Source organism: Sciurus carolinensis, chromosome 1 (genome assembly GCF_902686445.1).
Source record: "Sciurus carolinensis chromosome 1, mSciCar1.2, whole genome shotgun sequence".
NCBI lineage: Eukaryota > Metazoa > Chordata > Mammalia > Rodentia > Sciuridae > Sciurus > Sciurus carolinensis.
The window spans coordinates 82,497,084-82,524,702 of record NC_062213.1 but is presented as its reverse complement, the minus strand read 5'-3'; the positions used below and the strand labels follow the sequence as shown (position 1 = coordinate 82,524,702).

The window sequence follows — 27,619 nt, the reverse complement described above, 5'->3', positions numbered from 1 at the left end:
GATATGATCACAAGAAATTATGATATATAACTTCATTTGGTTCTCACAATAGCCCTCAATGTTCAGATGTGGACAGTAGTTCTGAATGATTAAAAATATTGCCAAGACAAATAGTGAGAACAGAACTTCCAAAGAGCAGACCCTGGGCTTGCTCCATACTCTGGTGTTTTCTGTTTCCAAGGCTTTTGATAGTGTGAGGAAAAGGGTATACCTCACAGGGACATACAGGAGCAGAACGCTTGGTGCCATCCCTTGAAAGAAACCAGACTTGCATTTCTGAATGAAAGCATCTCCGATTTCTAATACTAGCCAAATCCCTCTACTGATTCATTCCAACTTGTAGGAAACAAAATCAAAGCAGGAACCAAAACGATTGAGCAAAGAAGCAAAATTGGAAGGGAGTATGGGAAATTTAACAATAACTTTTAAGAAAAGGAAAGTCAGAAAAACCAGTAATCCCTTAGAAGCTTCTTTGACTCCACTCAAGAAAAATGGATAAGAAAAGAACATGTTGTGCCACTGAAAATTATCTGTATCTTCCACAGATAGAGAGAACCCAAACTCAATTATTCAGAAATGTCTTCATAAAGAATTCAGAAACACAGAACACAGGGCTCCTGACCACCCAAATTCATATGCCTTGAAGACATTGACATTAGGTGGAAAGTATAAGGTATTCTACATCTTTGTGGTAGGGGCTTCCCCAAGCCCTCCTCCCCCTATTTCAACTCTTATTCTGACAAGACTCCCTATCTATGCATTAAGACTTTGAAAATGTTGGACAGTTTTTGGTTTTGTTTTTGATTTTTTAAGTTTAGTTGTTCCAATCCACACAATAAGGACATGTTACTTGGGGGAGAAAACAAACCTGCTCTCTGAGAGCTGTGATGGTTTTCTGAATTTCCACTGCAACCTTGCTGAAATCCTGGGCAAACTTTGTTTTTTCCAGAAGCAGCACATTTGTAGCATCTTCATCCATGTTCAAGCCGTCTTGTTGCCTGGTTTAAGAAACAAATGAAATGCTGAAAAATAAAAGTTGCATGAAGATTTTTAAAAATCAACAAATATTCCTTATTCCTTGGACATTTTGAATACACAAAGCAGTGTGATTAGTGTTCTATGTAATCATAAAAGAAAAAGGTATGACTGGAATTTGGAATTAAAATTAAATGGCATACAAGACAATAATCCAGTATCACATCTGCTTTATGTTGTTTATCTAAAATGATACAGAAGGATTTTTATGAAATCAAGGGAATGTCATATTGTATTTCATATACACTTGACATATTATTTAAATCTCAAAGTATGTCTTTTGCTAATGAATTGTTCATTTCACTTTACACTTTGAAAGAGCTGTGACAAATATTACATATTATGCAGTACCCAGGTGGGAAAGTTCCTTGTTCTATTATAAATTCATGGCAAGAACTAAATTAAGAATAAGGATACTATGCCTGACAAAAATCTGTTCTTAAATCAGACACAAAACAGCTTAGTGCTGTTGATAATAAAAAAAAAAAATCAAAAAGTTTTGGTTTGAAGTAGTGACATTTCTGGGAGCTTAACTGAAATTCTCAAAAATCACAGGCAAATAATTTTTTTGATTAATAGAAATGAAAGTTCCCTCCATCTATGAATATGACATATTATTAAAAACAGTTTTTATGGCTTTCATTTAGTTGATATGATATATGGGTATCAGGTTTTCAATTTTTCTAATTTTTTAAACTTGATCCTTGAGAAGCCATTGTGACTTTCAAAATCATTTCACTTTGTTCTATCTGAAATATGTCTTCTGTTGTTAAATGAGAAAATGTCTTGCCAAAGAGAGTAGTACATCCTATGAGCTTGTAAAACAATTTCTAAATCAGAGACATTTTACAGATCTTACATCAGTTAGGGAAGTCAGAATAGGGAAACACTGAAAAAGAACAGTAGTTACAAATAGCAGCACCTTCATCATTAGATAACTCTGTGTTCCCTGCATGAATCAATAGTGGCCACACGCCAGCTTCTGCTTTAGTGCTGTGTTTAAATCAATACACTTGTCCAAGTGTAAAGTGCTAATAATGATAATATTTATTAATAAAACTGTGCAATATTAATAAAAATTACTGGACACATTTATTCATATAGTGCGCTCTCCTGCAAATCCTCAGTGTCTAATCAAAAGGAACTTAATCATAGAGAAGCTTGGGTGAATGTATGAAGACCTAGCCAAGATTTAAAGTACAAAATGTGGGAACACGGAGTACCTGATATGGGCAAGACCAGAAGTTATGTCATATTTGCAATTTTATGATTATTTGTGGGGTGCATATTATGCTAAGATAGATGCAGAATAAAAGGGCCTTCCTTTAGGTTTCTCACATTCTCAGGGAAAAGAATGGGCCAGTTAAGCAAGCAAGAAATATCTGTATCATGAGGATGAATAAGCACAATAGTGTACTTTATAGTCAATAGCACTGCATTTTTACACTTTATTGCGACATAATTAATATTAAAAACCGTACATATTTAATGCATACATTAGGATGATGTATATACCCATGACACTATAATCAAGACACTAAATATATCCATCATCTCCAGAAATTTCTGTATGTTCTTTTGTACATGTGCATTTGGTTTTTGTCCTTCACTTTTGTGATTAAGACTTTATATGTGTATATGAATATACCAGAGTGAATCTCACCATTGTGTACAACCACAAGAAATTAATTTTAAAAAATAACTATGGGTAAGTGACAGAAAGAACAATAGAGGGAAAGTATCATGGGATCTAGAGAGGGAAGGGCAAGGAGAGGTAGAACAAAGTATATTCCATGCCTTTATAATTATGGCAAAAAGGATTCCACTGTCATATAAACTAACAAGAACCAATAAAAAAAGAATTTAACATGAGATATAAACTCTTAATGTTTTTCTAAGAGCACAATGCTATACTTTTTTCTATAGGTCCTAAATTGCAGTAAACCTCTAGAAATTATTCATCTTGTATAATTGAACCTTTAAGTCTTTTGAGCAATTATCCCCATTTCTTCTTCCCCTGAAACCCTAGAAATCACCATTCTACTCTTTATTTCTATGAATTGGACTATTTTAGACACTTCATGAAAATGGAATCAAGTAGTATCTGTCTTTTTGCAACTGGTTTATTTCACTTAGCATAATGTCCTCTAGAACTACAATGAGGTATCATCTTACACCTGTTAGGATAATAATATAAAATAAAAGCATTGGAGAGGGTTACACACTCTTGGTGGCAATGTAGGATAGTGTGTAGCCACTATGGAATACTGTACAGAGGTTCCCAAAAAGTTTTCAAAAAAAGGATTATTGCATGTTCTAACAATCTCACTTCTGGATATTTTACCAAAATTATTGAAATTAGGATCTTGAAGACAAACTGCACTTCCAGATTCATTGCAGTTTTAGTCACATTAACCAAGATATGGAAACAACTCAAATTTCCACTGACAAATGAATGAGTAAGAAATACTTAAAATTTATGAGGACTAAACATGAAGTAGGGATATATACCTGCAATCTTAGCTACTAGTGAGGTTGAGGCAAAAGGATTGCAAAGTCAAGGTTAGGTTTGGCAATTTGGTGATACCCTATACCAAAATTAAAAAAAAAAAAAAAAAAAAAAAAGGACTGGGGATGTAGGTCAGTAATAGAGTTCCCCAGTGCCGGAAAAAAATAAAATAAAAAAGTTAGGCAGGCAGATCTCATTTTCTCATCTTAGTATCTTTATCATACTAAAATAAAAATTTTAAATGTAGTAAAATATGTTTTTGTCCCTAGAAAGGACTATATACTACTTTAGAAAATAAACAAAAAATTGATTCTTTTATTTTAAAAAGTAGTTTCCATTGGTTGATTCTTGATCAAAAAAATATAGAAAATAACTAAAATATGACATGGAATGAAATTTGAAATCATTGATATTTTCAAAAAGTTTTTCATGAATATATAAATATGATGACTTCTTCCTGGGGGTGGAGTTGGGAATGTATCAGGAGAGCTATGTGAAGAGAACCCCAGGCCTTTATCCACTTCTGGTTTCAAGTCGCTCTTAGCACCTTCCCTGTTCCAGGTAAGAGTCTCAGTGCTGAAGAGCATGTCCTGTCACTCAACCTGCCTGACAGTGCTTAGAGACACTTTTGCTCTCCATTTCAGATGAGAATACTGCAGTCTAGGAGGTTGTTAACATGCCCACAGTGTATTATTGTTAAATTGCTCAGCTGGGATGCACATCAGGATTTAAAAAAAGAAAGATGCTCAAGCTCTTAAGTATATACAGATAATTTTTCAACCATGGACAACAGTAGGTTGTTTTGAACAGGATCAGGTTTGTGCTTTAGACAATGTAGGGGCAGAGAAGAGAGGCAAAAATGACTACTTTGGAAGTTTATTGCAAGAAGAAGGAAGAGGAGAAGGAGAAGAAAGAAAGAGAGAGAGAAAGAAAAACAGACATTATGGATGTTTCATACTTCACTTTTGTATTGAAAACATGAAAGTCAGCAAATTGTAAGGAAAGATAGTAAGATTTATCAAGGTGAATTGATTGTCATTCCTAAACAGTGAGTTGAAAGGAAAGCTCAATTTGTGATCAAGATGGAATTTTTAAAATGAGGATAAAGGACAGAGGAAATACACAAAAGATGAACACAGAGAAAATAAAGTGAAATTCATCCTAAGTGATCTGTATATATTGATTGAGGGGATCTGAGTCCTCTGGTCTAAACAATAATGGTACCCTTAAGCACAACAAAACAATCTACAAAGGATTTCTAAAATGCGTGCAGTTACAAGACAAAAGAAAGCTCTCATTACCTTTTCATCCCAAACTGAAAAATGATAAATCGAACTGATAGTTGCAAAGTTTGCATTTGAGTAAAAGTTGGATAAGATTGGCAGAAAGCTAAAAATTAAACCAAAAAATCTTTAGCTGAGTATTGAGGCAACATAGAAACAAAACCTTAGTAAGGCCACCCAGCATCCTAAGAGTTCAGATGAAAATAGAAAAGAACGTTTATCCTAAAACAAATAAATAAATCTTCGTGGTAGGACCTGGGTATGACTGTGGAACAGGACAGAAGGCAGGTAATGCATGTCGTTATCCATGTCACACAAGAGCCAGATCCTCATGAACATCTTATAAAATAAGGGGTTGTTCTCTAAAATGTGAGTCCAACACTCATTTCTAATGAAACATACCACCTGCTAGAGTGCACCAGTGAGACATACCACCTGCTGGAGTCAATTAAAAAATAAATAAAACACCAAATTAAAGGGCCAAGTGATTGTTTTCCAACACTTCAATTATTTAAAAATGGTCCTAACAGGGGTTCCATCTCCTGGTCAGTATTCTAATTACCTTGTAAGAATTATCTCCAGGAACACTTGGAGTAAATTTTGTTTCCTTATCCTAGAATTTAAAGCTCTCCACTCTTTGCCTTATCCTTCTTTTAGAGTGTTCTTCCAGAATGTTCTTCATTCTCTTCCAGAAAATTCCTCATCCATAAACATACCAAACTCACTTAATCACCCATCCTTACCATTCTCCAAGCACACCTCATTTCCTTTCCTTTGACTTTCCTTATGTTGTTCTTTCAGATAGGGATGATAGGAACTCCCTTAAATTCTATCAAAATATTAGCTTATCCTTTGAGATACCTCCTATATATATAGCCTGTCTAGGGTCCCCAGTTAGAACTAACCACCATCATTCTGAATTACTCACTACCTTGATTATGTTCATAACTGTATATGAACACTTTAAGTGAGATAATATTGTTGTCTTTAAAAGAATATGTAGTATATAATAAGTGTTATAACAGCATTTACTATTGTTCTGTGTTTTATGGAATAACTATAAAATGCTAATTACTACATTGGTATTAGGTACTTTAGATATATATATTCCAAGTTAAGACAATAACCATGTACAGTATTATATGCCCATTTAACAGGGGAATAGACTTGGAAATTTGACATGATTTTTCTAGTTATCAAGCAGTGGAAAAGCAATTGATCTTGAGTGTGCTTAATTCTAAAATCTTCATCCTCCATATAACACACTATCTCTTCTCCTAGATGTTAAACCTGAGAAGACAGACTCCATGTCTTGTTCATTCTATATACTTCACAAACTCATACAGTAGAGGAAATGGAACCCAAAGTGTATTTTAAATTTGACTAAATAAAATCCCACCTGGCATCCAGCCATGAAAAACAGACACTACAAAGAGTTGCTTAAAAGAAACTGCCTCATCACTGGAGCTGTGAATTGCAATTTTTTAAAATTTAATTATACTAGCACATATTGAAAGTTTACGTAGTGGAAAAAGAACTACTAGACATATCATTGTACAATGTACTTTCTATTTTCAGAAGTATCCAAGTCAAAAAGGAGAAGAAACTCTGTAAAGGAATAACTACATATTAACTCAGTATATAAATTTCACAAAAGAAGCCCTAAGGTATTTCAAAGGAATAAGAGTATTTCTCAGTTTTTTAAGTTAAAACAATATTTTACTTTGGTCATGAATTAAGCCTTGTTTGCAATACCCTATTCGTTAACAAAAATCAACTTAATGATAAATAGTATCAACTTTCTTACAATTTGCTGTTTCATATTTTCAAAATAAATTTGAAAATTATCAACATCAATAATGTGATGTAAGGAGTCAAAAATAACATCAATGCCATGCAGTTTTCTTCACTTTACTGAGAAAAATTTCCTGGATATGCTTCTTCAGAAGAAATGGAACTCAAACATTAATGAATTCATCTGTATTTGCACCTTTTCATGTAGTTTGCCTCATATGTAAATGAGCCAACTGTAGTATATATTAAAAAATTAAGTTGCAGAATTGAACCCTATAATAAGTAATCTATGAAAATAAGATATTTCTATACATACCTACTAATTGGATCACTTAAGCCCACATCTTTCTTGCCAGAGTAGCTGCGCTGAGCAGAGCGTTTCTTTCGAGATTGTCCTGTATATGCTCTAGGTTGCCCTCTACTCCTGCAGTCTGTGGGGAAACAAGAATCCACAATAATATTATGAGATGATGTGTCAGATGCTCATCTAGATTACTTCTTTAATGACCAGAGAGTGTGCATGCACAAATGAGAGCAAGGAACCAGAGCGAGAGCAACAGTGAGAAAGATTTTCCTCTAGTCAGTGCAACATTGATGAGTATCCGGAGTCACGATAGCTGGGTTCGCGTGTGTCTGAATCTGTATTCATGGCAACAGGTGGACTATAAGGCCATTTGCAAAAACTATAGAGAAGCCACAGAGCAAGTGATGCAGTATCGTAGCAAGGGCATTGATTACATGGTACATTTTAAGGACTTGTCACAATGAGGAAAAGAGCAGAAGCATTGTAAGTGGGATGCTTTAAATTTGAGGTTCCTCATACTATTTCATGAACACCTATGACCACCTAGGATATGTATTTTAAAATGCTCTTCATTGCACTAAGAAACATGTAGTAAACACTGCTATACATACAAAATGGTTAAGATGGTAAATTTTGTCATGTACTTTTGTTACAAAAAAAAACACGAGCATTATATGAAAAACTTTGCAAATAAACATGATTTTTTAAAGAAATGCTCACTAGAGACTAAGGCATTTTGAAAAAGAAGAAGAAGAATGTAGGACTCTACCTTCCCAGAGAGTAAAACTACTTTATATAAAACTTTTTTAAAACACTTAAACTGATGGAAAAACAGAACCCCAAAATATGGAACATGATAACAATCCCAGAATATCTAAAATCTATGCAATCAAATTTAAAATGTTACATTGGGCAGTATAAACTGGAGGTTAAGGAGAGATTACAGTCTTTTGCACTGGGTAATTAGCACATTATTTCTAATTAAGAAGTAAGGTAACACAAATCTTCACCTACCATGTGTGAACTAAATTCAAGAAGAATATGCCTTATGATAGATTATTAAGTAAATATAGGATGGTATTTTAAATTAACACAATAAACTGCAAACACTATAAAATTAGGAAAAATAAAATAAAATTTCATACAACATAAAATATAGGTTCATAGTCATGAAGACATTGAAAATAGACCAAAATTAAAATATTCAAAAATGGTAACTATCATATTGGTTGCTGTTTTTTTCTTTCTAATTTTGGGGAAGTATTGGAGATTGAACTCAGGGTTACTCAACCACTGAGTCACATCCTCAGCCCTATTTTGCATTTTATTTATAGACAGGATCTCACTGAATTGTTTAGCACCTCGCTTTTGCTGAGGCTAACTTTGAACTCTTGATCCTCCTGCCTCAGCCTCCCGAGTTGCTGGGATTACAACAGGCACGTGTCACTGTGCCCACCACTGTTGTTATCTTTTTTATTTTTACTACTGCATTTTGTTTTATTTCTGTTTTCAGGAAAATAAGCCTTTTCTTTGCAAAATCCACAATCAGTTCATTGGAGAAAAACCAAGGCTTCTCTTAAGGTATAACAGTGAATTGTCACATCATTGTCTGTTACCATCACTGAATAAAAAATTTCCGTAAATGCAAGTTTAATAGAAAGACAGGGTCATTTCAAAGACTGAGCCACCTTAAGGGAGTGAGTGGTCAAGCAATGAGTTTCATGATACAAAACGATTATTCAATAAGTGGGATAGAATGGTAGCAATGAAAATGGGCATTGGCTGGGCAGCTCTGATAGATAACTTGTGGCAAAGGTGTGCCATTGAAAGTACTTCTTTTACTATTTTTATAACAGCAAAGTCGAGACATTCTAGATAAAATTGTGCGTTATGCTAAGGGACCCATACATTTATGTTTCCCATGATTTTCACTCTGTTACCTCAACCAATACTTTATCAATAACCAAAAATGTGTAAATATTTGCAAATCTGTGTGACAAAAAAGTAAGTAGAATTTTTTTAAATGCTACAACTGAAGAAAGTAAGCTTCAATCATGTAATGAAACTGCTTTTCTATTTCTGAAGAGTACATGGCTTTGGGCAATAAATATTTATGGAGAACATGTAAATTAAGGCATTCCATGAGGCACTGTTGGGAAAATGAAGTATGTTTCCTGGTTTTGAAAAATATACAAGTGTACTCCCAGTGTAAGAGAACATTTCCAGTTAAGCTAAATATTGCCTCTTCTCGTCCTCAGATAAACGGGAAAAAATGTAGATAAAGTACACTGCAGACCAACTCTCATCATTTATTATTTCATATTTATTTTTATAAAGATACAATTTTAGAATGTATTCATTTCAAAGCACCAATAGAATGTACAAGGTCATATGCATAAAACCCAAGAGCAAAGAGTAGTGTATATAATGCTGTAGGTACAGACAGAAAGACACATGAACAGAACCAACCCCTGGGACTGCAGTAACAGCACAGCTCTACTTTAATGTGACAGCTAAGATGTTGTATTTCTGACACTTTTTTTTTTTAATTCACCTTGGTATTTATGCCTCATTGCTACAAAAACTGCGGAGCATCCTTGATTAATAATGTTTGGCTCCTAGGTGAAAAACATTTCAATTTAAATAGCATGCTAATTTGGTAGATATTTTGGTTTTATACTTATGCCTATATATGAAATATGTATATACATAGCACACTTTCTCTCTGAGTGTGTACATACATATACCTGTTTAAGATCTGTTCTTAGGTTTTGTGTGAATGTTCTATTTAACACTGTACAATAACCTATATTATTATCTCTACTGTTAACTTGAGGAAACAAAGGCACAGAGAGTACATTAGCTTGTCCAAAGTTCTATGACTTTTTAACATAAGAGACAAGATTTTAATATAGACTGTTGGAATTAGATGTCCAACTTCCTAGTACTATATTACGGCACAGAATGAGAAAAGTAGAGTTAACAAGGTGAACTCCTAGATTTCTGATTTGTGCAATTAGGAAAATAATTGTGGCATTATTTGTTACTGAATGAATGAATAGCTGGGCCTAGACTTGAAGGTAAAAAAGATGATGTATGTTTAGGTTGGCTCAAAAGTGTTGACAAATTTCTGATCAACATATGGCTTGGGTCATGAAATATAGCAGAAGGAGTGTTTCAAGATACCTAGAGGAGATGTGGATGAAGACACAGCCACATGAATCATTTTCAAGAAGCATAATATGGTATGGGTTTGTATGTGTGTGAATAAGTGAGTCTGTTTGTGTGTGTGTGAGAGAGAGATCACATGTATATTTGTGTGTCTTGCTATTCAGGGTAGTCTTCTTTGACCTCCACAGTGCCTGAATTGATTTTGCTCTGTGAATGGTGACTTAGATTCTTATCAAATCAAGCAAGTTTCTTCCCGGTTTAACTTACGTGGTGAAATCTTGCCTTCTCTCCAAGGCACAATTCATGGCAACTAGAACAACTTCAACTTTACTTGGACACATCTGAGAACAGGTATCATGCCCAACTCCTCCAGGAAGTCTTCTCTGAACTACTGAGAGCATATAACATGGAAATTTGTGGCACTTTGTCCTTCATCTAAGAAGATGTTGAGAAGAACGCTCAGTCCTGCCTATCAGGTTATCCTTCATATCTAGCATGGCTCTTGCATAAGGTACACACTCAATGAATATTTTGCTAATCTTTCTGCTATGTTATTGTTTGCTCCCAATTCTCCCTGTAAATTTAATTAAAAGAAACCAGTAATACGCATCCCCCTGCCTGCTTGCTATACTGCCTTGAAATTTTCTCTGCAAGATAAACTAGTTCATCACCTTTAAGCTCAGCTTCACCCAATCTCATGGCATTGACAAAACACATCTAAATTTTTTGCCACAGTGGAAAAAGAGTGACTTCTAGTCTAGTTCCCAATAGAATCCTCATTTCCATCCAAAACCTCTTCAGCATCACATTTACTGCCTATAAGCATTCCTATCAGTACTCAAGTTTTCTGGTCCCTTACAAAAATCACTTATTACGTTTACAGAATTCTAGTCTTTTTTCCAGCTTCCATCTCCAAACTTTTCCAAACTCCTCTTGAAAACCAATTCCAAAGGCTTTTCCACAACATGAGGTTTAGTAATGACCCCATTACACAGACAATTTGGGGGCTCAGGCAGGTTTCTGTTACTGTGACAACATCGGAAATAACTTATAAAGGGAAAAGATTCATTTTGGCTTGAAGTTTTGAATGTTTCAGTCCTTGATTGGTTGACCCCACAGCTCTGGGCCAGTAGCAAGGCAACACAGCATGGCAGAAGTGCAAACCCACTCACCTCACAGCCAGAAAGTGAAAAAGAGAAAGCCAAAGAGGCTGGAGTGTCCCAATCCCCTTCAAAAGCATTCCCCCAGTGATTGGAAGACCTCCCACTAGGCCTATCTCTTAAAGTTTCCATGACCTTCCAATAGTACCACACTGGAAAACAATCCTTTAATACATGTACTTTTGGGTGACACTTAAGATCCAAACTGTAATAACACCCCTTATTTGTTGCAAGAAGAGAAAAAGAGCAAATAATTTAAAGGAAACACATAAAAATGACAATTTATTTTGGCAGGAGTTTGACAATAGATTTATTCAATGGTGTGGTTTTATACTGCATATGTACATTACAGCAAAATGTTCCTAGTTCTGAAACAGGAACCAAGTATACTAATACTTCATATTTTTAGATGATTATTCACTTAGATTAGAGTCAACACTAAACTTCCCTCACGATTCTCGTGACAGGGAATGATGTCACAGCAGAAAACCACTGGTACATTTTCATACTCTTACTGCCATTTCGTTTTCTTTTTACCTCTTCAGCATAACTATGTGGCATAAATAGAGTGAATTAAAACAACACAAATGCATCTTTAATGTTTGAATTATATCTCACCAAAATTTGTATATTTAAATTCTAATAACTTCCTGCACTCGTTCTAATGGGTAAACAGCCTAAGAAAAAATGGATAGTATGATATTGGCAGTGAACATCCAATTTGTCAATCATTTCCATCACATCAACAGAGAAACTCTTTAATTTTTTATTGTGATTTTTCTTTTTTTTCTTACTTTTCTCCTTTTTCCTTTGATCTTGAGTGTAAAGGGGTGTATTTGTGTGTGTAAGTGTTCTAGCTATGTTGATTAACTAATGAATATACATATGTGCATTTTAGCTATTCATTTTTATCACATTTTTCTTGGTTTATCATTTTTATTTTATTTTTTTTTTTTTACTCAATCATGTGTTACTTTACTTGGTTTTGATTTTAGAGGAGTAAAGTTTAATGTTATGTGTTGTTGTTTGACATTTTGTTTGTTTGGCTCTTTTTCTTTCTCTTATTACTCCTTCTTTTCTTTCTTCCCCCTTCAGTAGCCAAATTCACTTGTTCTGTCTCTATCTTATTATTTATTTTAATTCTTTTGTTTTTTAACTCTTCCTTCTTTATTGGCACCACTTGTTGACTCTCTTCTGCTGTACTTCTGTTCACCTTTTCATTTTTTAAACTTTCTTTCACCTTCCTGCCTGATTTTCTTTCCTTTTAATGAATTGAAGTTTTACTATCTTTAAGATTAATTTAGGGGCTGGGTATGTAGCTCAGATGATAGAGTGCTTGCCTAGTATGCACAAGGCCCTGGGTTCAATCTCCAGCACCACCACCAAAAACAAAAACAAAAACAAAACCCAAAACAATAATTTATATAATTACTGCCCCTACCATTCATGTTATTGTGGTTACTTTTACTGAGGAGGTCATAGTTACCTGCTGAATACATAAATGCTAGAGATAGCCCACTGCAGTTTACTGTTTTTTCTGTTGTTAAATGCTGACTCTACCATTACTGTTTTTGTAATAGTTAATGGTTTCAATGCCAAGGTAGGCACCCGACATCTATTTTAATAGTGTATATTGATCACAACTGTTGTTGTTGTTTCTTGTTTCTGCTTTTCTGAGAGGGCCTGGGAAGAAAGTGATACACTGTGAATTTGCAAGGTAAAGACTCCATGGTTGAACTACACTCACAATTCAGCAAAATAAGAATGCAACTTCCTCCACACATAAACACACCCTGCTCAAATTTCAGTAATAATTTAATACATAGAATAAGGGAGAGAAAAACTGAAACAAATGACTATGTTGCAAGTAAGAATGAGACTAGAGGTCAGGTCCCAATATTGGACATCTACTTCTACAGTAAAGTCAGATAAAATTCCAAAATGATGGCTCGGAAAAACTCACCATGTTACATCAGCTCTACAAAAGTGAATTATTTCATCAGTCCTACAGCAAAAAAAAAAAAAAAAATGAGGGATATAGTGATTGAAATTAACACTTGGATTACACTGAGCCTATGTTTGAAGCTAGTAACAACACAGGACTTATTACAAAAGAGATAACTACACTCCAAAAAACAATCTCAAAAAAAAAAAAAAGGAAAAGGATTTCATCTCAACAGATAGACAAGTCCTAGACTTCAGAGAACATGAAGAAACAGGGAAACAAGTCTTCCCCAAAAAGTTACCATCTCTTAACAAAGGAACAGACATGGAATGGGACGAAATTTCAGAGAAAGGTTTTAAAAAAAAATGATTATTAATATAATTAATGAGCTAAAAGACTATCTAAAAATAAATTAAGGAATGAATGAAAAGTAATTATAAGAGTGAAAGACCATTTTAATAAAGAGAGACTCTGAAAAGTAATCAGAACACACTGAAGTGAAACACACAATAAATCAAATAAAAATATGATTTATTTTTCATAAATACCAAAGCATTACCAACAGACTAGATTGTGTAACAAGCAGAACCTCAGCCTTAAAGATGGTATTTGAGCTGGAATGCTCATTAGACAGAGAAGGAAAAAATACAAATAAAAAAATGATCAGAATATACAAAAATTCTGAGACAACATTAAGAGATCAAACCTAAGAGTCATCATGATACAAAAGGGCATAGAAATATGGCTAATGTATTAAGAACCTTTTCGGTAAAACAGGAGAAATTTTCCCCAACATTAGGAATGAGATAAATACACATATAAAGGAGCATATGGAACCCCAAATAAATAAGAACAAAAAAAATCTCTCCGAGACACTCATAACCAAAAGTTTCAAGAGAAAATCTTTAACTTACATTTAGGAGTAGATCAATAAGCCACTTGGGGCTTCTCAACTGAGACTCTAAAAGACAGAAGGAATTGGAATTGTAGAATTGGCACTTTGAAAGATAACAGTTCCCATTCCATGTTTTATATCCAGTCAACTTATCATACAGAATTGAAGAGGAAATAAAAAACTTTCCATGATAAGGATAAACTAAAATAAATCATGACCACTAAACCTTCACTACATAAAATTCTTAAAGAAATACTACACAAAGAAGTAGATCTCTCAAACAGATGAAGCTTTCCAGAAGAACATTTAAACAAATGAAAATAAAGAACAAATTAAATCTATAAAACAAAACAAGATGACTGGAAATAAAAATACTCTCCATAATAATTCTGACTGTAAATGGCTTCAACTCTCCAATCAAAAGACACAGATTGGCAAAATGGATGAAAACACAAGATCCAAAAATATGTATTTGGAAGAGACTTGTTTTATAAGCAAAGGTATCAACCAACTGAAAGTAAAAGATGGAAAAAGATATTCCACAAAGATGGAGTCTGAAATCAATTAGGCATAGTTACTCTCATGTCTGACAAAGCAGATTTCAAGCAAAAATTAATCAGAAGAGATAGGATAGCCACTACATACTAGCAAAGGGAAGGATCCAACAAGAAAATATAGCAATTATAAATATTTATAAACCAAATACATCAGCACACCTAATTTCATAAAACAAACGTCTTGACTTTTAAGACCCAGATAGACACAACACACGTGCATGCGCGCACACACACACACACACACACACACACACACACAGAGTTTTTGGAGGGGTACTGGGAATTGAACCCGGGGGTGCTTTACCATGAACTGCATCTCCAGTCTTTTTAATTATTATTTTTTTTTAATTTTCAGAGAGGGTCTCAATAATTTGCTTCAGGCCTTGATAAATTCTGAGACTAGCCTGAAACTTTCAATTCTCCTGCCTCAGCCTCCTGAGTTGCTGGGATTGTAAACATGTACCACCATGCCCAGCATATGGATTGATTTCAACACATCCATCTCAACAAATTTAGTTCAACCAGACATAAAATCAAATGGCATTTCTGATCTAAATGATAATATAAATCAAATGTACCTAATAGATATCTTTAGAATATTTCAACCAACAGCTGAATCCACTTTCTTTTTAACAGTTCATGTAAACTTTACCATAATAGACCATATTTTAGGACACATAGTAAGTTTTAGCAAACACACAAAAACAATTGATATTATCTGAGGCATTTTATCAGATAATAATAGATTGAAATTAGAAATCAATAGCAAGAAAACTTAACTATAATGTGCCAATTAAAATTAAATAAATAAAATAGAAAAAAGACCAACAGAGTACAAGATGGGACCAGAGGGGAGGAGGTGGGGAGGAAAAGAAGTTTTGAGAATTGAAATGGAGAAAACTGTTATAAGCATTTATGAATATATCAGAATGAATCCATTATTATCTATAATTATACTACACCTAAAAACATTTTTAAAAGTTAACATATGAATCCAAAAAAATTTCAGCCACTAGAATTCCAGCTGCTCTCCCCTAAGCCTTGTATCTATCTGTGTACCTCTGGGTTCATTTCAATATCTCTTATTATTTTCTGTATAAATTATTTCTGGTTCCTCAGGATTGTGGGCGTGTGGTTGAAACCAGCTCATACAGGCAGGTCAGAGATAAAGGCTAAATTCTTAGACATATGTACACTAAATATTATAAACATGATGAATGAAGCATTAAAAAACTAACTAATAACTAATTTTGAGGAATACTTAAAACCAAAAAGGCTGTATCATTATATATTTTAGTATGTTGCATAAATTACATATGTATTATATAATATATAATATACAATTACTTATATGTTTATTGCTTCTCCTTTATTTTGTGAACTATTAGATTTATTCATCAATTCATGAATTTATGTCTATTTTCTTTAATTTATATTTTTTAGACAAAAATCAAACTAATTTGCCCAGGCTTACCTTCAACTTTCTATCTTCCTGTCTCATCCTCATGGTAAATTTGAATTGCAGGTATATGCCACCATATCCTGGTCAATTTATGTCTTTGGAGGGACTTTTCCGTGTCTTTTCTATTTATTTAGCTCTCTTTTCTCTAACATCTTAAGTTGCTTGTTTTGTTAATTTATGTTTATCATTTCGTTTATAATAATAAACACATTCAATAATGAAGTCTATCATTTTCTGTTTGTATCTCACAAATTTTGACACAAAATGTCATTAATATTTGTTTATACATTCCACTTGATTTTCATTGACTTCTTGGTCAAATCATTTCTAAAAATTTTTAAATACAATTTTTGTTTTAAATTTAGCTATTTAATTTTAGATCAGTTGAACTTCAGTGAAAGATTATGACTAATATGGAGTTTTCTCCTAGGAATTTCAGTGTTCCTTGTGAATTAGCACATCATCAGTTTTTTTTAATATATTCTCCATTAAACTTTGAAGATGAAGTTAATTTTAGTTTATAGAGCCCAACATTAAATACCTCTCTCATAAACTGATCCTATTAATAATATTCAAAAATTTTTTCTAAAGTATCCTGAAAGCATGTGAACTTATTTCAAAAATTTCATGAAAAAAACCTGCTTCTCTCACTTAATGTTTTTCCTTCTTAAAGTCAACTTTCCTTAATACTGTGAGTGCCACTCCTGTTTCTATCTTTGTGCCTGACCTACTTAGACATATTTTTTTTCTGTTTGACCATTCCTAATATTTTACTTTGAATAATTGACTAAATGCATTCAAACTTCAGCAATATCTGGGTCTCCTAGCTTCCTTTAATTTTTTACTTATGGTTTTTTAAAGTTGCCTTTATATTATGATTCGGTTCCAGATATGTCCCCCTGAAGTTCATGTGTTAGGAAGTGCAGTAATATTCAGATGTGAGAAGATTGGATTATGAGATCTGTAACCTCATCAATGGATTAATACATTTGATAGATTAAAGTTTGACTGGATTCCTGGGTGGTAACCATAGGAAGGTGGTGTGTGACTAGGGGAACTAGGTTACTTGGAGGATGACCTGGACTATATCTATCCCTGGTCCCTCGCTCTCTCTTTCTCTCTCCCATTCTCTCTCTGCTTCCTAGCTGCCATAAGCTCAGCAGCTTTTATCCACCTTGCCCTTCTGACATAATGTTCTGCTTCACATCAGGCCCAGAGCAATGAAGTTGGCCATCTATGCACTGAGATCTCTGAAACTGTGAACCAAAATATATTTTTTTCCCTCTGAATAGTTCTTGTCAGTTACTTTGGACACAGCAATCAAAAGCTGAATAACAAACAAGTTTTTGTATTTTTGATTTCCCATAGTGATTTTCAGGGCATTCATCCTGTTTTTACTGAGTATTTTACATCTCATGGGAGCATTTTTTTGGGGGGAAGGGGTAACCAGGGGTTGAACTCAGAGGTACTCAACCACTGAGCCACATTCCCAGCCCTATTTTTTTGTATTTTATTTAGAGACAAGGTCTCACTGAGTTGCTTAGCACCTTAGTTTTGCTGAGGTTGGTTTTGAACTTATGATCCTCCTGCCTCAGCCTCCTGAATCACAGGCATGTGACGCTGTGCCTGGCCTCATGGGAGCATTTTTGAAACTAAATTCTATTATCTATGTTGATACTTATATAATATAAAATGATTTTAAATATAGTGATAATTTTAAATTTTTATAGTTTTAAAGAGGCACAAAGCTGACAGAAAAATAAATTTCTAATATTTAGGTTATTTCCTAACTTAAACACCATAAGGAAACCTGACTTATGAATTACCTGCTTCTGGTACTGGAAATTTTCTCTTGGGATTGATTGTAAGTAAATGCAAAATGCTATGTTGGATGATAACTTATCCTCAGAACTTATGAGAAGCAAATTTTCAGAGGAATGCTTTATACTCTATGTAAAGGTGATATTATCAGTAGAGTTTGATTCATTAACTATCTCACTCTTGTATGCATTCTGTTCCATATTTTTCAGAACTAGTTAGTGCCCTTTCTCCTGCTGTGATGTTTGTTCTCACCTTGATTTCAACAAGCTTTTCATGTTATGTAGTAGCTGAACTAAGGAGAATAGGAGATGTCCTTATGGTGTCCTATTAAAAATAGCAACAACTTTCAAAGACAAACCTGAGAACACGCTGCAAGTTAATTGGTTCATTAAAGCTTTATAGGAGTTGCTGAAATCTTACTTCTTTAGTAATACTTTGAAGGCATTTTATTAGTTAAGCATGAAACAGCCATAGCATCATGAAATATTACAGTAATAAAATTAGTCTCTTATGGAAGAAATTAAAATTTCATTAGTTTACAAACATAAGCAAAATTTATTTGAAAGAAAGTCATGAGTAAACCTAAATATATTTACATTTGTACATAAAATATACTGTATTTACAATTACTTGATGCTTTAAGGACAAAACTTAATGCAAAGTATGCAGCTGGAAGTTATAAGACCAGATGGTCTCATAAATCCCAATAGAAAATATACATCTGTTGACTCTTTGGGAAATTGTTTTATTTGAAGGAAAGTTTATTTAATTGAGTGGCATGGTGTTTTAGCACTTCCTTTGCCTTGTCTTAGGCAACACACCACCTGCATTAGATGTAAGTTGTCCTTCTAAAGTAAATGAAGAGCAAATCATTTTCTGCTTGATACACAAGGAAGTGTTTTATGCTGTATTCAAGAGTAAATTTTGTCTCTAAGTTTTGGTTTACTTGATTTATGACACAAACAAGTGTGCCAATTACAGAATTTGCTAAAATAAGTAGATTAATAATAAGGACTTGTGAATATGGTATAATTGCATCTATAATGTTCTACAATATCACGCAAAGACTTGATTTATTGATTAGCTGATACTGAAAATTAGAGAAAATTAATGTTAAAATGTCAAGATACTTGCATTTGTAATTTGTTATTGTAAGATTTTAAAAGGAAGGTCATCCAGCAAAAGAAGATTTCCCAAATTTGCTACAAGTAAGAGACTTCAAAGAAGTTATAGAAAATAGAAAGGAAAGTTAGTTGTGAGATTATATGATGGAATAGAAAAACAAAAGCACACTCGAAATCAGAGAATCTGAGTACTATCTCTAGCTCTGCTAATTGTATGTGTGTGTATATGTGTGTATCTGGTAATCAATCCCAGGACCTTGCCATGATAGGCAAGTGCTATACCATGGAGCTACACCTTCTACATTCCTCTGCTAATAATTAAGGAAGAGCAATTCACATAAATCTTTTCAACTTTTTCTTCAAAATCTTAAAAGGAAAAGTGGATTTGTTTTATTCTGTTTTGTCTTTTGATCAAATGATCTCAAGGTTCATCTCTAGCTCAAAAAAACCTGTAAATAAACTAAGAAAGGAAAATAACCTAGAAATTTAATGTGAATGCTTTATATTTTGTAAACTATGTTAAGTGATATAAAATATTAAATCTCAAAAATATAATGTGTTTTTTGTTTGTTTTATCTTATATGTTGGTAAAGTAAGATTCTTGGCTTCCTTATTGCATTTCTTAATCCTATGACCTTCCTTCCATTCATGACTTCTCTTGTCTTTTGATAATTACATATACAGCATTTGCCTCACAAGATTTAGTTTAACATCAAATTAAGTCAATCAATACTTTGAAAAAGAGATGTTCAGATTTCCCTTCATTCCTCAGGTTTTTCTTCATATTTTCACTGGGCATTTACTCTTTCCTAGTACATACGTACTGCAATAAATTATTGCTTTTTTGCTGGCTATGAGAATAACTTAAAATCATGCAATTTTTCATCTGATAATTACCCACCAACTGTCCTACAGCTTAGGTATGTTTTATATTAATTTGTCAATTGCTTTTGACAATGTAGATACATTGTCAATTGGAAAACATTTCCTCATGAACTCTAAAAAATAAAAACCTCTTCATGAACAATAGGTTAAATCATCTTTGACAAGACTCTCCCATGATCTGAATCAGAATATTGTTTCTTTACCCTACTTGCATTCATCCTTCCAAATGCTATATGAAATAACTAAATTATAAGTACTCCGGTTTTCTCCCATATAACGTATACCAAGGGCATTCATTATTCAAGCAAGTTTATGTATGGAAATAGCATTATAGAGCTCCAATCTTGCCTCTGCCATTTTTCAACATTTTCTTGCACTACTGATAGTAGTGCATGTTACAAATCACCAGATTCACAGGATGGCTTCCAATGCACTGTTGTGTGGTTTGAATATAATGAAATTATACAGACTTATACAGGAAATACCTAGGAGTGGTCTTTGAAGGCATCCTAGTAGAAAAGATCTGATTTCCTAGTAGATGCATTTCCACTTGTTCAGACACATTTAAATGCAATTTGATCATATTAACAGAATCAGAGACAGAAAATAATAAATAGTTTAAACCTGTGTGTCAAACTTCAATGGACAGAGAAATAAACCCAAAAAACACAAGCAATTCATTCGCAGTAGCAGAACAGAACAAATAGAATTCCTAGGGTTGGGAAATTCTCAAAATGTGGGGAGACTAACTGCATGTTTCTTTTTCAACAGAGGACCTCTGGGTTTATCTTTGTATAGGAAGAGAATACATCAGACTCTACATTTAGTTCTACTTCTACAATGCACCTTGATGCTAAGCTTACTTTTGGATATCACACTTTAAGAAAGATATTGATAAGCTATACAATTCCAAGAAAATAATGAATATGAAAAATCAAAATAGAGAAAGTTTAAATCACATACCATAAAGAATATAAAGAGTTAGAAAATGTCTGTTTAGTGCAGATGAAGAGTCACTGGAAAAAGAACCCTCTTTAGGGGGTAAATACAATGTCCTATCAAAGGAGAATTGAGAATCATTTCATGTTTCTTCACGAGGAAAAAAATGACCACACGGAAACCTATCATAGTTTGATTTTAGTACAAGATGAAAGATCCTAATAACTTGTCTTTGAACAACATATGAAATAGGCTCCTAGAAAACATGGCTGAAAGTTCATGGGATTTACATCTTCTTTCTTCCTGGACTAGAATGTAGAGCTAGGACAGATGATAGTACACAGTTAATATCAGTTTTGCTTTTCCCTTATGAAACTCCTGTGAATTTATATAAAAGCTCTTTCCACCTTCAAAGAAACCAGTGTTTCATTACTGAATTCCAGTTCTTCCCTTAGCTTCAGATCAAAACTGGTTTTCTCTCAGCGTGCTGAGTACATTTTTAGCCTTCAAGACCATGTGCATGAAATGATTAAACAGGAACTTCCATGACCTTCAACAACCAGACATGCTGGTTACCTCTGTCACACAAGAGAGCTCAAGTACTCTATTTCTCCCGAAGAGCTTAGATCTTGGTCATATTACAGCTCAGTAAGAAGCAAGAAGAAAGGTCTTGGCCTGGTCCCTGCAGGTAGATCCTCATCACAGAAGCAACAACACATAGACCTGGAGCTCACAAGAATTTGGGGACTATAGCACCCCAAAGATAAGCACTCTGAAGATGGGCCTGCCACTCTGATCTCAACTCCAGTGGATAGCTATCCAGCCAGGAAAGATGCACTAAAACATGGCAGCCATAGTCTATGGGGAAAGAGAGCCACTGAGACCCTGAGGAAAAGCAAGCAGAAAATCCTCCTGCTGAGGCCATAGTCCCTGAAGAGCCATATCAACAAGAGCTGAGGACTCTGGGTAGCTTCTCTCTGCAAGGACTTGATTTTCATATTTCTGAAGTTGTTCTGAAAGAGACCATCTTCACTTTGCTGGATGTCTCCACCTCTCATAAAATCAAGAAAGGACTGAATAGGTGGGATGCCTTCCTGCCCTGGAAATGGCTGATGTCACAGCTTAGCCCAGTAAGCCTCTCAACTTATACTACATTTTTGCCATAGAGGTAACCACCTCCACAACCTGGCACAAATTCCCATGTTCCAGGAGAGGATCAACAGCTGCTCATTCAAGGATCCAGAAGAACCAGAAAGAGTATGACAAAGTGGTACAAAGTATGTCTCATGGCACAGCAGAGACAGAAGAACGTTTGACTGAAATAATCAAAGTATTAATGACATAAGGGTTCAAGACATTGCAGATGCTGCAGACAAAGACTTCCTAAGGGCTAAACAGATGATGTCTGTGTTAGTCAGCTTTCCATGGCTGTGACCAAAATATCTGAAAAGAACAACACAGAGGAGGAAAGTTTGTTTTGGGCTTATAGCTTCAGAGGTCTCAGTCCATAGTCATCCTACTCCATTGATCTGGGTCTAAGGTGAGGCAGAACATCATAGTGGAAGGGCATAGTGGAGAAAGATTGCACAGCTCCTGGTAGCTGAGGAGCAGAGAGAGAGAAGCCAGGGACAAGACACAATCCTCTCAGTGACCTCCTCCAGTCATGCCCCATCTGCCTACAGTTACCACCCGGTAATGCATTCAAATTATTAGCCCACAAATGAATTTGTCCACTGATGAAGTTATATCTCTCACAATCTAACAATTTCTCTTCTGAACATTGCTGATTGCATAGCAATGAGCTTTCCAGGGTACACCTCATGTCCAAACCAAAACATTATTGAAACCAAGAAATTAAACTGACAAATATAAAAGGAAGATGATCCAGATTGGTACCAGGTTAGCATTTAGCCTTCCAACTTCAGTGTAAGAGACTACATATCAGGAAAGGAACATGTACAAAGAGTGAGAAAGAATACCACCATCTAGAAATTCTGTATAAGTAAGATGGCCTTCACTTTTCAGAGAGAAAGATTTTTGAGTTTAAAAAATATCTTCTATATTATTTTCCACAAGTAGTGAATTTGAAAAAAAAATTATTTGAGGATAAATTAAGGAATAAGTGAAAGAGAACAAATCATTTTAGGAAAAGGGGGGAAAAAAAGAACAGTGATGACTGGTTAAGGTAAGCATTTCTACCTACACATGCACACATCTATACATGAGTGCACATAACCATATTAATACATCCATACATGTACATGTTTTCATGCATAAACACATATATGTACACAGCCATACATTTTGCATATATATACATACATACCCATACATGTATACACCTATATATGCCAACCTATCGATGTACACTTCAAAATACATGTGTGAACATGCAGGTACAAACACATACATGCATATACCTAGATATGTATATATCTATATGTGAACACACATACATGTATCCAGATATCCATGATACTTTTATGTATTTATGTATATAATACCTAAGAATATAACAAGTAAATTAAATAAAACTAACCTAGCAGGAAAGTTCTAAATACGAGTAAAGAAAGTAGCTAAATTAAAGAAAGTTCTCACACTAACAAAGCTGTGCACACTAAAGACCTGAAAGTGTACCACACACAGAATAGGTTGGGTAAAATGCAGCAACTGTTCTTATTAAGGATAAGGGCCACAGGAATATGAGAAGCCTGCTTAACTATAAACAAATTGCACATAAAAAGACAAATATGTTACTGCAGGGTAAAATGATGAAATCATTTCAATGCAGTTCAAAGCCGTGGGATGATCGCTCTCACCACATTATCATGAAAACATTTGCAGAGGATTCATAAAGATTGATCAAAAGACAAAGTTTATAAATACATAATACACAAAGAAGCAAATACCATAATCAACAACCATAGGAAATGTTTCTTAAACACACTAATAGAGAAATGTAAATAAAAAATAAATTTAATATACTTAAATTTTCACTCACTAGACTATCAAAAACAAATCTGTAATACCAATTACTGGTGAAGAAGTGAAGGAATGGATGGGTACTCACATAATGGTTCATGGAACTGTAAAGTTTACATTTTCAGAAATAAATCTGACATTTCTTAATATAAAAACATATGTCCTTTAACTCAGCAAGTTTGCTTTTGGAATTCTATAAAAAGTAGACAATGGAACTGCAAGTACTAAGATACATATATAAAGTATGACTGCATAAATTTTGATGTATGTTAAGACATTCATTAAACACTAAGCAACAAATAAAAGGAATTAATTCATTTTGTACAGAACGACTTGGGAAAATGTGTACAAGGTATGAAACAAGCATAAAGAGATGGCATCTTGCAAAATTTTAGAGCATTAAAAAAAGTTCTCCCATTTTTTAAGCATTTCCAGTTCCAGTGACAAGAAAACTTTAAATCATGGGCAAAGGAGTAGACAAAAAATGTTTTTTCATAGAATGGAATGAATGCAACAGGAAATAATAAGTCCAATTTTTATTACCCCAAGTTTCTCCACAATTTCATTACCCACATAAACCCACAGCACTGTAACTAAGTGACACAAATACCATGTAGTTTTCCAGACTTATACCTTCTTCTACCTAGAAAGAATAACAAAGTACTCCTCCCTCTGAATCCTTGGAGGACTAATCCCAGGACTCCTGTCAATACTAAAATCTATAGATGGTTAAGTCTCATAAAATAAATGTCATATGGATCCAAGATGGCGGACTAGAGGGAGACTGCATTCCTTGTCACTCCATAACTCCAGTTTCAAGCAGAGGATATCTGTTTCTTGGTGAGGCAGTTTTTGCTGCTTATCGATTCCCTGGTGTTTACCCCATTTGTCTGCTGTGATGACCTGCAGTCTGCCAGCATATCGACGCCTTTTTTGAGTGCAGATTGCTCACTGTCAGGCGCCTATCATCCTGCCTCTGGCCTGTCCATCGCCTACCTTACACCTATCCATCACCCAACCCACGAGGTACACCTCCCGATCGTCCGACAGCCGACCGCCAGTGGAGCACCAGCTGCCTGCTGTTGCCTGGAAGTTCACTGTCACAGTACCTGCAGGTTTGATTACACGTGGTTGCCGCCATTTTGAGACAACAGCCAGGCCCCATAGGACCCCTGGCCAGACTGACTAAGCCCCGTCTCCAGGATCCCTCAGCCCAACTGATCACTCCCTGACCCTGGGGCTCTCACATCGACTGACTGCTCCCTGCCGCCAGGATGCCCAGACCAACTGACCTCGCCCTATCACCAGGTCCCCAGACCAACTGATTGCACCCAGCCTCCAGGATCCCGCAACCACACCAAACACACCAGACCTCCAGGATCCCTGCCTGACCAACCACATCCCGACTCCAGGACCTCCAGTTGACCACGTCCACACTGTGAGCTGCAGCTCCCCATTTGCCAACACATTTCGAAGCCAGAACAGCCATCTTGGATAATCCTGGAAGCTGTAGCTCTGATCTTTAGGTGGGGGAAATCCCATCCTGAGACACCTGCTGGAGGCTTGAAGCTCATTGTCAGGTACCTCTCATGCATCAGACTACTGAACACTGGGAGGTTTCATTACTATATGACTGTTATACTGTAGATTTTCTCCTTATTGAAAAAATTTAAGTTCTTATTTCTTTACTTTTCTTGCTCTCTTTTCCTTTTGTTTACCTGTTCCCTCAGAGTCTCTTTCTCCCTTTCTTCAATGCTAACATCCAATTTCTTTTCATTACATTCTCACCCTTTCTATTATCTAGAACTTTTGTATATTCTTTTCTTATCCCATTAACAGCCACATTCTACATCCCTCTGCATCCTCTTTGTCCGCCATTTGAAACTGCAGCCCATATTACAAATCTGTTTGTTCTACTGAAAATAATATTTTAACTCATTCTGTTTATTATGACAATTTTGTTATTGTCCTCAAAGGGGATATTTGGTCTAGGATTGCATAGTGTCTGAATTGGGCACTGCTAATACTGATCTCCCCTTAAAGAAAGGGATTTGGAAACCTATAGGGCCACTATAAGCCTATAGGGGGAAATCTGCAATACCCCAGATCTGCACTGCTAGAGGGGAACATATATGAACAACATGAAAAAACAAGGAAAGAAAATGATCCAAACAAATCTAGATTCTATATTAATAGAATCCAAAGACAGTATGTTAGAAGAAATGTCAGAAAAGGACTTCAGATTATACATAATTAAGATGATTTGCAAAGCAAAGGATGAGATAAAAGAGCAAATGCAGGCAATGAATGATAATACCAGTAAGCTGAAAGAGCACCTGCAGAAAGCAAAAGATCATTTCAACAAAGAGATAGACATTCTCAAAAAAAAAAAAAAAAAAAAAAAAAAAAAGGAAATTCTTGAAATGAAGGAAACACTAAACCAAATAAAAAACTCAATGGAAAGCATCACCAAAAGACTAGACCACTTGGAAGACAGAACCTCAGACAATGAAGACAAAACATTTACTCTTGAAAATAAAGTTGCCCAAACAGAGAAGATGGTAAGAAATCATGAACAGAATCTCCAAGAACTATGGGACATCATGAAAAGACCAAATTTAAGAATTCTTGGGATTGAGGAAGGCACAGAGGTATAAACCAAAGGAATGAACAACCTATCCAATGAAAAAATGTCAGAAAACTTCCCAAACCTGAAGAATGAAAAGGAAAATAAAATACAAGAGGCTTACAGAACACCAAATACAAAAAATCACAACAGATCCACACCAAAGCACATTATAATGAAAATGCCTAGCATTCAAGATAAAGATAGGATTTTGAAAGCTGCGAGACAAAAGCATCAGATTACGTATAGGGGGAGACCAATACGACTTCTAAACCCAGACCCTAAAAGCTAGAAGGGCCTGGAACAACATATGTCAAGCTCTGAAAGAACATGGTTGCCAACCAAGAATCCTATACCCAGCAAAACTAACCTTCAGATTTGAAGATGAAATAAAATCCTTCCATGATGAAAAAAAGTTAAAAGAATTTACAAATAGAAAACCTGTGCTACAGAATGTTCTCAACAAAATATTCCATGAGGAGGAAATAAAAAACAACAAGGGAGGTCAGCAAAAGGAGGAACTACCTTAGAGAAAAACCACTCAAAGGAGAAATCAAGCCAACTTAAAAACCAAAAATAAGCCAAATGACTGGGAATACATATCATTTCTCAATAATAACCCTGAACGTTAATGGCCTAAATTCATCAATCAAAAGACATAGACTGGTAAAGTGGATTAAAAAGAAAGACCCAACAATATGCTGCCTGCAAGAGACTCATTTCATAGAAAAAGACATCCACAGACTAAAGGTGAAAGGATGGGAAAAAACCTACCACGCACATGGACTCAGTAAAAAAGTGGGGGTTTCCATCCTTATATCAGATAAAATGAACTTCAAGCCAAAGTTAGTCAGAAGGGATAAAGAAAGACATTTCATAGTGCTTAAGGGAACCATAAATCAGGAAGACATAACAATAGTAAATATATATATGCCCAAACAATGGTGCATCCCTGTATATCAAACGAATCCTTCTGAATTTCAGGAATGACATAGACCACAACACAATAATTCTGGGTGACTTTAACACACTGCTGTCACCACTAGATAGATCTTCCAAACAAAAACCAACCAAAGAAACTATAGAACTCAAAAACACAATGAATAATCTAGACTTAATAGACATAT

At 34.7% G+C, this 27,619-nt stretch overlaps 1 protein-coding gene across 5 annotated transcripts in view; it reads right to left on the bottom strand.

Annotated features, from left to right (window-relative positions):
* Pxdnl (peroxidasin like) overlaps positions 1-27,619 on the bottom strand; it is a 516,396-nt gene that overhangs the window by 21,068 nt on the left and 467,709 nt on the right. For all 5 annotated transcript variants that reach the window (XM_047523743.1, XM_047523761.1, XM_047523772.1 and 2 more), the window contains 2 exons: positions 6,938-7,052; positions 869-998 (listed from right to left, as the gene is read on the bottom strand). In XM_047523743.1, coding sequence (XP_047379699.1) covers positions 869-998; positions 6,938-7,052 — 245 coding nt within the window. The remainder of the gene's footprint in view (positions 1-868; positions 999-6,937; positions 7,053-27,619) is intronic.